We start from the raw sequence: 12690 nt of genomic DNA on the forward strand, positions 1-12690 counted from the left end.
CAATAAATATAATGACAAGGGACTTGCGAGAAACTTTTTTATAGTGCCTAATGGTTCTCTGTCTCTTTGGATTGTTACAGGCAAAAAAGAGACGATAGACAAAATTAATATTGGAGGCAAGAAAAAAGTAACTAAATGCCATCAGCAAGCCAAAAGAAAATTGAAAATATGGACAAAAATTTGAGCCTGGACATTACTTCAACAAGATAGCAAGAGCCTCAAGTTCTAATAAAGCAAGCTCATTAAGAGGCTACATTCTCAAATTCTACAAAACTATAGGCAGATAAAAGTACTCTTTGATGAAACAAATAATTGATAAGAAAAGAAAGTAAAGGAAAAGAAAGATAAAACATCTGGATTTTTGTGTATATATACACTAATAACGTTATTCTTACAGCAAGTGTCGGCTCGATTTTTCGAATTTTCTGGACTGCCTAATACATATTGCTACTATAAACGATGATTCATGCAGAAGCTATTTTCTACATTCTCGAAGAATGTACGTGTATATACTTATTAACTATGATAAATTAAAAATGAGAGACAAGAAATACGGAACATGCTCTAAGAATGAGTAAAACATTGTGTTTACAAGTTTTGACCAGAATAAAGGTCCATCACCCTAGAGGTCCTGGAATGCACCTTCTGTTTATTGGATACGCCAAGCCACATCTTGATAAGCTCGAAAACTGTCTCATCTCTTAATAGTTCCCTGTGACCAGCCTGAACTCCTACTCTTTCCACTGCTTCAAAATTATCAGCCTGCAGAATTATCAGCAGAGGGTCAACAATTGAGTACTTGTCAATAGCATCACCATAGACGCTGATCTTCGTACATGGAAATTTCTAGCCTAGTGGAGTTATCCGATGCTCTCCACAAAAATAAGATTCAGTTTCAACGGAAAACCAAAATTTTTACATTGGCACTTTATTTTAATAAGATAAACAAGTGAATTAACATAAATGATTTTACCACATTTCTTGAAGAGCTATTTTAGTATCCGATATTACTACCTCCAATCTCGACTCACTGGTATCAATCACAATGTACAGTCATCTCTCTGTTTTGAGTTCAAGTCAGTTATACAGTGGTAAACAATTTCCCTAATCTCTAATTGGTTTCATCAAATGAAAACGTAAAACAGAGAGTGAATGAAACAATGAAGTAGTTAGTCAAAGAAAAAGGTCACATCAAGATCAACATAACGTGAAGTATTAGTTCATATCTGTTGAATTCTTGGAGAAGGTAAAATCTACCACTTGAGGTAATAAGAAGCAAATAGTCATTCGGCAGGGACGCAAAAGCAGAAGATGAAGGTAATAGCATTGTATCATATTAAATTGTTACATATAAGACTGAATTTCACAAGTACCTATCCAATGTTCATAGTCATGAAGTCAACCATAATATATACAAGCTGTCATTTTACTTCATTCCAATGTCACCACAGAAAAATTAATACTGCTATTTTTCTTTTTCTTTTTTGACGAAGTTATTTTTTTCTTTTTTGGACGAAGATCTTTTTTCTTTTAATTTATTAGTATCAGATTCTGTCTACTTACAGGTACCAAGATATCATTTAAAAAAATTAATATCCGTGGTGTCCGGGCCAGCTTGGGTACCAAGATATCATTTAAAAAAATTAATATCCGTGGTGTCCGGGCCAGCTTGCGCACACCTCGACTAATTCCACGGTGTACTTGCTTTTCACCCACCGGCCAAGATACCGTTAATCTTATAATATTAAAAGAAGAGTAAGAAACAAAATAGAGAAGTGAAGAATAATACCATGGCTGATTCAGCTGGAACAGTTCCATCACCATCCACGTAGGAGTATTGAGGCTAGAATAAAATGGGAATAGGTAATAGTAAGTAGAAAAGCTTCAGAAAGCATTATATAACAATAAAGACCTGTAATCTCTAAATATAGAACAAATTTCAGCCACATGCACATTTCACACATTAGTCGATACTCCCCTACCGCACCCTAAATAAGATTGAAAAGGTCATTGTTTAAATCCTCGTGAGTGACCACAACAATTATCGCATGTCACTGATGATGCCTCTGGAAAAAAACGTACTATCCTCCTCAAGGTGTGGACTTACATCTTTGGAGGAAATCTATTCAAACAATTGGAAAAATAATACAAACATTGTCTTAGGGAAGCATATGTGTTTGCAGGTTCGTTTGCTAAACGTGGTCAATGATTACATGCACCACATCTTTATTCGCAGGTTCTCTTGCAAGATAGGGTCAACTATTACATGCGCCACAAAATTATCATAATCGTACCAATCTACCTCAGAAAGCAAAAGGCCTTATGAATCTTGACAATATGCATTATCCTTTTTCCAGAATTTATGTAGGAAGTAACTTTCTTATTATAAAGGGGAAATAATTTATGTAATCAAAGTCAGTTCTAACGGAGAGTCCATACCTAATGAAACTCTTATCTTATATTTAATGAACTGGTAGGGGTCTGCGCCGTACAGTTAGTTTGTTATTGAAAATTTTGATTATGAATGCATGTATTGTTATCTCATACACGTATAGTGTAATAAAAAGGTGATTCCAGATGTATTATAGTTTTGTTGATCCCTTGATAGCAAACAGAAACCCAAAAAAAATGCAGAAGAGTTGGAACGTCATAATATCACTCTTACTCGCAAGGAAAAAGAAATGAAGTTAGTTACCATTGTATGGCAGCAATCCGTTAGGTCCTCGATTGGAGAAGCTTTTGAACCGTAACTACAACAGAAACACATACACATCAAACAGTGCAGAACCTTAAAGACAAGGTACGAACCTGTTATCAACTACCTTGTCCTATTGTACGATAAGATGATAAGATGCAGTTACGTACCAAACATCAAAAGGTGTATCAAAGGATGTCCCATAGATGCTATAGAAAGGAATTCCTTTCGGCAATTGAGCATCATTTAAAATTTTGCGAGTACTAGCTGCCCAATCAAGAATTGATAAGTTGAAAGGTAGAGCCACTGTTTTACCATTTAAGTTGAGCTGCAATTCACGGAAAAGGAAAAATAAACAATCACTTGCTATGGCACTGCATTCTAGTCATAGATATGCATAAGAGAAACGGGTTGTAAACAGTATCATCCAAAACCAATAATGACCACTGACAAACTCAAAAGGTAATAATAACAAATTCCATCTATCTTATGTATGAGATGAATGTTCTATTTTTGGCCATCCTTAAATGGTTGCTGCACTTCTAAAGATGATGACAGATATATCACCCACAAGTTTCTAAATTTCAAATGCATAGAGCATGTTCATTCTTTAAATTGGTGCCAAAGCAACTTTTTACAGAAAAGTGAGTAGAACAATTTCATCTTGTCCTTTAACAAGACAAATAGAAAACGGATAAGTCAACTTTAATCCTAACCTCTAAGCCCTGCCAGCCTTTGTCTCATAACAGTGAGCTTAGCGAGTATTTGATACAAGGCATGCAAGGAGAACCTCATGGTATTCAAAGTGTTATACAAACAATATGAAGTATTACAGCACAGAGCATATTTTGGTTAGTTATAACCGCACCTAGTAGTGAAGTGAGTATGCAGCAGTTAAGACACTTGCGTTTGGTCGGATTATATTTATTCACCTAAAAGTACAATTCGTCCAAGTGGCACTTCTCAGCAGCATTGGGGAAGCTGCTCCAGACAAAATGTTACACGTATTTTACTAAAGCCTCATTACTTTGGCTTTGACTAGTTCAAACATGCATGAGATCACGAAATGCTTTCTCAAAAAGCATCAAGCCTTCTCATTTTAACAGCTAATCGGCGAGCTGGGGAGATGTAGAAACATGAAACTTAAAACTCGTAATATGAAGTTAATTATTCTAGTGGCTAAAGATAGCTTGGAGATATACCTCATTGCTCTTCAACGCTTCCTTAAAGAGAGTCACACTTGTGCTAGCATCATAACGTTCTAATTCAGCCACTGTATTCCCATCCTTAGATTTCTTCCTCCACACCAAAATTTCAGGTTGCTTTTCCCACTTGAAATCAGGATTTGGCAACATCTCGTAGATCGACGGGCACTCAACCAACTTGCAAAAGATTAAACTTGGGCGTAAATCAAATGTCATATTAGGAGAACTCTAAAGACAAAAATGGAACTATGACTCTAGTCGGCATCTTAAGGATGAGAAGATAGACAAACAGACAATTATTTGCAGCAGTGACAGAAACCATATCCTTAAAAAAACTAAAAAATATTCTTTTATGTGCCCGTGAGTATTACAAAAAAAATAAGATACAAGAACAAACAGGGGAAAGAACAGTCATCCCCAATCAAACGACATTTCCAGATTTGAAAGATGTATCAGTAAGGTTAAAAACTTTTGGCAAAGCCTAGCACTACACTTTGAACATTCAGTTTTCCGAAAATTTTCTTCAAATATATTTTATTAACTATATAGGGCCATTGAAGATGACGAGACTCGTAGCAGAGTTAACGCTAAGCTGGAGGGTTGGAGATAGACTCTGAAGTCTAAAGGGTTCAAGCTGAGTAGGACCAAGACAGAGTACTTGGAGTGCAAGTTCAGTGTAGTGCTAGGCTTTGCCAAAAGTTCTTGTAACTTAGGCAGTTACAGCTTACCGAGGACATGACCTTAGATAGGAGGGTATGGAGGACTCAGATTAGGGTAGAAGGCTAATAGATAGTATCGTTTATCCTTTCATATTAGTAGTCGCATTATCGCGATATAAGTTCTTGTGCTTTGATTTCTGCTACTATCTTTTATTTCCTGTACTTTGATTATCTTATTTTATCTGTGATAGCTACTGCCCTTTGCAAACTGCTTCATCATGGCTTAGTCGCTTTCGTTATTTTCATTTCCATATCACTTTGAATTTCTTGGCCTTATCTGACCTCTTTTTATGCTTTCTATTGAGCCGAGGGTCTTTCGGAAATGTACCGTCCTACCTTGGTAGGAGTAAGGTCTGCGTACACTCTACCCTCCCCAGACCCCACGTTGTGGGATTTCACTGGGTTGTTGTTGTTGTTGTATAGGGCCATTGAAGATAAGATTAAAAAAATATAATAATTAAAAACGCCGAAGTAGATCTATGTACAGGATGATGCATATGAAGTTAGACATGCATCTAGCGTAATCTATATCTATTAGCTTCACCAGACGGAAAAGTCTCATCTTCAGTAAATAAGGAGGCAAGTAGATTAAATTCATCATCAAGGCATGTTTTCCAGCCAAATGACAAATATGGAGCTATTCGTAAAGTTAAGCTTTGTTTTTCTATAGAAGTTATTAATGGGGGCTCTAGCAAAAGTTTGACCAAGAGAGGCTTACCAATTGATGCATGGTCCACCTTGACACGAAAAAGTTGCTTTCAAATCCATCAACGAACTGCACTCCAGTTAAGAGAGAATCATTAATGCATCCAGGAGCACCTGTTTACCAGAGATGAACAATTAGCATTCTGCACACATGTAACTCGCAATCTCAAGGTCCAGGGACATTTCTCAAAGAGTATGAATTGTAGCCCAGGTAAAGGCTCTTTGGAGAACAATTTCATAGGAACATTTTCTACATAAAGCTGCCCCTCCCCCTCCCAAGCACAATTAGGTTCTCTTCTCTTTTAGTGTGGGTAGGGGCAAAAAAGTGGGCAGGACCATGGCCTCTCCCTCACTGCTCATACTACAGTTTTATGTAGGCAGCATATCTTTTTGAAACAACAATGCAATACATAGTTGTGGCCCCACCCTCCAATTATATGTGACAGTATTACTATTTACAAACAATTTTTTCTTTGACAATGATTCAGAATCAGAACTAGAAGCTACAGATTTAGATTGCATTCATTTCAATTATTACCAGTTAGTTATTGGTTCTTTCTTATACTTTTGAACTGGTGCCTTCACCACCAAAAGATAAGCTTCTGATGCTGCCTGGCCTTCTCTAGTTACACTGATCATCTAATTCTTCTTCTTCTTTTTTTTTTTTTTTTTTTTTTTTGGTTGAAGGGGAGGTGGTGCTAAAATTTGATAATCAATTTTATATCACTATCTGCATTATCTATGCAACCCCATATTGGCAAGAAGGATATCTTAGCTAGTATCCTAGCAATTTAAAATGGACGTCTGCAAAAAGTTGTAAAGAGAAGGAAAGAAAAGTTACCTTGAAAGGGAGAGGCAATGGCAATCCACTTCTTCACATACTTGGAAAATACCTGAAAGGTAATTGTTTGCATTTAGCGATGCCAATCACGGAAGAGTGACAAATCCAAATCAAGAAGCTAGGCAGGAATGAAGGAGACGGGAAAGCAAAATAGAAAAGATAAATGAGCACAACAAATAGGAAGACATTATCTTAAATTGGAGAAACATAAGTGACAAACAGAAACAACAGGCCAAACCGACCCCCTTGTGCACGCCACTTATGACACATCAGACTTTATCTTCTTTTGATTAATATAACTTGATCAAATGCTCTAGGTGATTTGCAACTGAATGAGTCTAAAGATATTGCACTTACATCACTATAAAGAGAAATGAAACATTTGATTAACAATCCACCCATGGAGTGCGAAATAATATCGACTTTTCTTCCCCCAGAAGCTTTATAAGCTGCAGCCAGCTTTGATTTCAGGTCATTCATTGCCTTGTCAATCCTGCAACCATATGCTAACCAGGTCCCTTAAGTGCGATGATAGTTTCAGCAAAAGAATCAACTAAGTTAAAACAGAACTTAACTTCTCATATTTGCTACCATCACAATCAACCAACTTGTCGAATAGTAAGCTATAATACAGTGCGATATGGCATAGTGGCAATGGAAATTTCAGCGGTTAAAATAATACCTATTGCTTTGGCGGAAGTCGTAACCAAAACCGAATAACGTAGTCCCCTTTTTATATCCACATTCGACAAGCATATCAATCATTTCATGAAAATGGTATACACCGCTCAAGTGTACACACTTCACCATCTGGAAATCAAACAACAGTAGAAGAGATTATGATCTCATTAAAAAAAGTACTCCAGAAAAGGAAAAGACACAAAAGACGAGAAAATATATTTACTTTTCGCAGGCCATATAGAGTATAATAGATGAGACTAACCAGTATTATCTATTTGATAGGTAATACTAACTAGTATTATTTCAAAATTCAAAGAAGGGGCAGATCTGAAAAAGGTATCTACACAGTGAAGGAAGGCTACAACAAATTATGCTCTTCTAATGATAGGATAGACCTCTGGCCCTGGAAATTACTTTGGAAGACTAGACTGCCTCCTAAGATTAAGTGTTTCACCTGGACTACCCTCAGAAATGCTATCCTTACAGTGGACAACTTAAATAGGAGGAAGTTTGAGCTAGTTAACAGATGCTACATGTGTCACAATAGTTTGGAGACAGTGAATCATTTGTTCCTACACTGTCCAGAGGCAGCAACTCTATGGAATATGTTCATCTCAATATCTGGTATCAACTGGTCTATTCCTCAGAATGTCAAAGAAGCAGTGGAAAGTTGGAACCTAAAAGAAGTTGATAGTTCCATCAAGAAGACCTGGCAGATGATTCCTGCAAGTATCTTTTGGAGTATTTGGAAGGAAAGGAATCGCAGATGTTTTGATGGTATCTCAACTCCAAACAGTAGTTTAAAATCTTTCTGTCTTTTTAATTTTTTCAGTTGGAGCAATCTATCCCCTGTAAATGACATATTATCCCTTTTAGACTTCATTAGCTCCATCAATATGGCTTAGAGACCATATTTTTGCTTTCTGGTTAACTCCCTGATTTAGAATTGAAGTTTTTGTTCTCAGGAGTTAACCATGATTCTTTTGTGTATTTAACTTGCATCTACTTGATGCCTTCCTAATACAACATCTTATTTCATCAAAAAAAAAAAAAAGTCAAAGAACTTCAATATGTCCTCAATTATGCAAGCGAGTAATTCTCACTATTTTTTTTTGTTATGACATGGGAACCTGCAGCAGCTACCCTTCGGGTGCGCACAGGGTAAACCCAGCTCCAGTGCAATAGCTCGCAAACCACACAGGAGAGGTAACCCGCACTAGCAAGCCCCGTGCGACGAGCTCGACCCAGAAGGCAAATCCCCTGCTGTCGTAGGCAAGGGGTTTCGAACCTTAGACCTCCATTATGAAAGCCTCATGCTCAACCAACTGAGCCACCCTTGCGGGTTAATTCTCACTATTCATCATCCATGTTTGTTTTTTTTATGAGATAAAGGTAACTAAGTATTCATCATCCATGTTGCATGCCTAGTTAGCTAATTTCATCGTCACTCTGATGACAATAATCACTTAAAACTTTGTTTAATCAACCAACAAATGGTTCGTCCGACAGCAGTGTCTATGAAAAAAAAACTTATCACAGAGAACAAATACCTTAACGTTCTAGCTGCATGAGTACTAACAATCTCATTTCTTCCTTAACCAGATGACCAGGCAATAACATTTGCTCTTTTCTTTTGTTCTTCCTTTCGTTATTATTGTTGTTATTATTGTTATTGTTGGAAGGGGAGCCTTGGCGTAACTAGTAAACTTGCTGCCATGTGACCATGAGGTCACAGGTTCGAGCCGCGAAAATAGCCTTTTGCAGAAATGCAGGGTAAGACTGCATATAATAGACCCGTATGGTCCGGCCCTTCCCCGCGCATAGCAGGAGGTTACTGCACCGGGCTGCCCTTTTTTTTAATTATTATTATTATTTTGATGACAAGGGAACCCGCAGCCGCTACCTTTCGGGTGCACACAGGGAAAGGCTCGCTTCTATGCAATAGCTCGCAAACCACACGGGAGAGATAACCCGCACTAGGCAAGCCCCGTGCGACGAGCTCGACCCAGAAGGCAAATCCCCTGCTCTCGTAGGCGGGGGGTTTCGAACCTGAGACCTCCATTATTACTACTTTTTTAGTACAGTTGTGTCGAGTACGAATTCACAAGTGTAATTTTGTTCTTGAAAGTGTAAGAGTTTCCAAAAGTAACTGAAAATGGATCACAATCTAAATAAAGCTCATTTTCAGAGACTTTTCTCATTGGAAAACAAAGCCTGTTTATTAAACCTTTATTTCAATCATTTCTTTTGGTAGATGTATTCAGCAAATAGTTTGCTATTAATTGACCAATTTTCTTTCATAAAAGATCTTGATGTGAGGTACAGACAACTTCTGAAATGAAACCAGTGGCCCAGAGCCAATATCTGAGACAAAAGAGAGTGGGAGTTTTGTCGGAAAGGATAGAAACTAATTTCTACAATTAGCCAAACAAATTTATCAATTTATTTTCTTTGAAAACTTCAAGAACTTTATTGATACAGAAACTGGAAAACTAGGGGTTGCTGCCTCTACTTGCCCCTATTAGCTCTGCTACTGCCTGTATCAAATGTATAATCCAGTGATTTCTTCTTTAAAGGAAATTATTAGATCCAGAATGGTAATCTTGAAATTCATTTTACTCACATAGGGTGTGTTTGTTAAGGATGAAACATTTTTTGGAAAATATTTTTCAATTTTCCTATGTTTGGTTGGTTAAATTTTTTGGAAATCATTTTCTATAGGAAACCAAATAACTTAAAAATGAGGAAAATGACTTCCCTAATGGAAGTAGGATAAACAAGTTCCATAAGTAGCATTCCACATTAATTGTCTCCTCCTCACCTTTCAACACACCCCAGACCCCACTTGTGGGATTACACTAGGTTTGTTGTTGTTGTTGTTACGTGTTACCAAACACAATAAGTAAGAAAACCACTTATTTTTAGAAAAACATTTTCCGTGGAGAACATATTCCTTCATACCAGACACACCCATACTCACATTTCAGTTTCATTTATTACAATCTTTTTTGGGGACAAGGAATTTTACTTTCCACTTAGGTGTACTGTGTACTCAAGTAATTATTTAGCTTCTATATATATCTATATATATATATATATATATATATATATATATATATATATATATATCTATATATATAAGTGCTATAACTATTCTCAAGATTACATATTCTCCCCATACAAATCTGTACCTAGGTCCTAACTAAACTACAAAAAGAAATTTTTGATAAAACGTGATACTAAAGCACATACATATACATTTGTGACCACTTGATGATGCAAAACATACCACTGAAGGATCCAAAATGTCAATGGCATATAGTCCATAATCATCTTGTGGCACTACTATTTCTGTGCTATCATCCAATGCCTCTGTATACCCTGAAAATTTCACACCAAAACCAACAATAACATAAATAATTTACCCAAGAACTTGAAAAAATGAAAACTTTAAACCATAATCTACAAAATCTTCCAGTGTTTGATTATTTACAAATTGAGTCAAACCCGTTTCCATCACAAGTAGGAAAATCACTCATGTTACTCCCTCCATCCCAAAATAAGTATGCTTTAGCAATGAAAAAAGAAAAATTGTCCCAAAATAATTGTCGCTTTAGGAACTCAAGACAAATAATAGTAATTGTTTCCAACTCTACCCTTATATTAAAGAATTATTTCTTCTTAATAGCGCTCAGTTCTCAAGAAACATCTATAAATAGGGATATCTTAGTTGACTACACCTCGCATTTATTGTTTTTCTTAATGGGAGCGAAATGAACTAAAGCAACACTTATTTTGAGACCAAGGGAGTACTTATTCACAGAATCATTTGTTTTTCAGATATCCAAACACTACCCAAAATCACTTTTTTTGAACCAAAATACTTAAAATTATTAGCAAAACACTGTTATCATACTCTATATTCTACCTTATAAAACTTTCAGAATAAAAAAAGGGAACCTTACAGCCAAATACCGTTCAGCCATCTAGTTTACAAAATATGCACACAGTGTCTTGTTTATACTCCCTCCGTGCCAACTTATGTTGCACCTTTTGACTACGCATAGAGTTTAAGAAAAAAGAAAGACTTTTGAAATTTATAGTCCAAAATAAGCTTTAGATATTTATGTAGTAGTAAAATATCTCATAAAGTTAAATTATTTCTACTCATAGAAAGGTGATATTCCTTTTGGGCACAAACTAAAAGATAAATTGTACCACATAAATTGAGACAGAGGTAGTACTAAATATACATATTACGTACATATAACATACATGATACAACATATACATATAATATACACTATCTATTTTTTTTTTTTTTACCTGTTTTAGGATTGTAAATGGACCATAACTTTTTTTTAAACTCAAGTTCAGCAAGGAGTAATCGGACCCAAACTCGGGTTTCGCAACCAACAAGTTTCTTGCTCTTAGAATGGAGAATTGACCCGGCAAGACCCGAAACCAACAAAACCGGGTCTCTATCAGCTACAACATCGTTAACTGAGTCGGAGCTCCGACCCGGAAAGAAACAACAGCAGTAATCTCCGAACATTTGAAACTACGTTTGGAGCTCCGAAAAGTGTCGGTTACTTAGCTTTCGGTGTGATAGTTGAAGTGAAATTGCATAAATGTTCCCTAGTCCTACAGGTAACTCATATGCTTTTTTAATTTAATTGGTTTGAATTTAAATAGGTTTAAACATAAAATTAGATTATATTGGAAAATATATTTGAAAACACGAAAATAATATTTTTTATCTAAATTTATAACGAAGGATACGATATTTTTGACCATTTTCCCTTTTTATTTTGGAGGTAAAGTTGATGGACCAACTAAAGTGTTTTGATTGAAAGAAGTGTGTAGAACAGTGTAATAATTGAAAGTCATAGGGTGTGTGGGGCGACTACCTATTTTAGTTGTACTATACTATATTGGACACTATTCGTTTACGTATAATAGATATTCCATTCGGTCTATTTGACTTGTTATTATATAGTATTTTTTTGTTATGCCTCTTGAGAAGATATTGACTAAAAGGATAATTTGCTAAATTATCTTTATATATTCTTTTATCTCAATTTAATGTGTTTGGTCAAGCTTTTAAAATTAGTTTATTTTGAAAAGTGTTTTTTTTCAAAAAAGTATTGTTGACAAAAAACAGTTTGTATTTAATCAATTAATTTAAAAAATACTTTTAAACAGCAAGTAGTGTTTGATTCTTGATCTTTTAAAAAGGCTTCTAGTGTATTTTTAAAAAAGTGCTTTTAGGCAGGTTATTTATTTTTTCGAAAAACATCTTCTATTTCCTAAAAGCATTTTATTTTTCCTAAAACAGTCAAATATCTCACTTTTGAAATATAAGCACTTTTGGAAAGAAAAAAATAAGGCTTTCAATGCAATTATTAATACTGCTCTCTTTTTCACCACATTAATTGCGTAAGGGTAAAAGTGAAAACCTATAGTTAAATCTTGATTTTCTAAAATGACAACTATTTTGAACCATCTACTTTGAGTAAGGACAAAAAGTAAAATGGACTAAAGGCAGTAATCATCTGGTATTTAATATTCACTCTCAAGTAATTCAATTTCGCATTGTTAAAGGAAAAGTTGTTATGTGCCTGAGGTCTTTTTCATTCAAACATGAGATCAGTTCTGATTATGATTAGAGGGATCCAATCCAACACACACATTGATGGTTTTGCATTTGTTGTTTTTATTCTTGCTCTTCTGCTTCAGGTTAAGGTAGTAAATAGTCTCGTAGGCAAGCAAAGATGTATACTAAAGTCGAGTCCTTGTTATCACTCCGTTATTTTCATATTTGTCTAATTGTTTTGGCGTTTG

General features: G+C 35.5%; 1 protein-coding gene across 1 annotated transcript; it reads right to left on the reverse strand.

Moving 5' to 3' along the window:
* Positions 1-329: 329 nt before the first annotated feature.
* LOC132059076 (phospholipase A(1) LCAT3) lies at positions 330-11520 on the reverse strand. Its single transcript, XM_059451561.1, has 11 exons — positions 11173-11520; positions 10136-10227; positions 6848-6975; positions 6523-6658; positions 6166-6217; positions 5338-5438; positions 3898-4077; positions 2866-3023; positions 2696-2750; positions 1790-1843; positions 330-762 (listed from the first exon to the last, which is right to left on the reverse strand). The coding sequence occupies exons 1-11, from the start codon at positions 11399-11401 to the stop codon at positions 589-591; spliced, it is 1359 nt and encodes a 452-aa protein (XP_059307544.1). The 5' UTR covers positions 11402-11520; the 3' UTR covers positions 330-588.
* Positions 11521-12690: the final 1170 nt, after the last annotated feature.

This window comes from Lycium ferocissimum, chromosome 6 (genome assembly GCF_029784015.1).
Source record: "Lycium ferocissimum isolate CSIRO_LF1 chromosome 6, AGI_CSIRO_Lferr_CH_V1, whole genome shotgun sequence".
NCBI lineage: Eukaryota > Viridiplantae > Streptophyta > Magnoliopsida > Solanales > Solanaceae > Lycium > Lycium ferocissimum.

Coding starts and splice junctions, on each gene's coding strand:
- LOC132059076 (XM_059451561.1), bottom strand. CDS start 11,401: ATGTTCGGAGATTACTGCTGTTGTTTCTTTCCGGGTCGGAGCTCCGAC. Junction 6,659..6,847: donor GACTTCCGCCAAAGCAATAG/GTATTATTTTAA, acceptor ATATGGTTGCAG/GATTGACAAGGCAATGAATG. Junction 5,439..6,165: donor CATTGCCTCTCCCTTTCAAG/GTAACTTTTCTT, acceptor TCTGGTAAACAG/GTGCTCCTGGATGCATTAAT.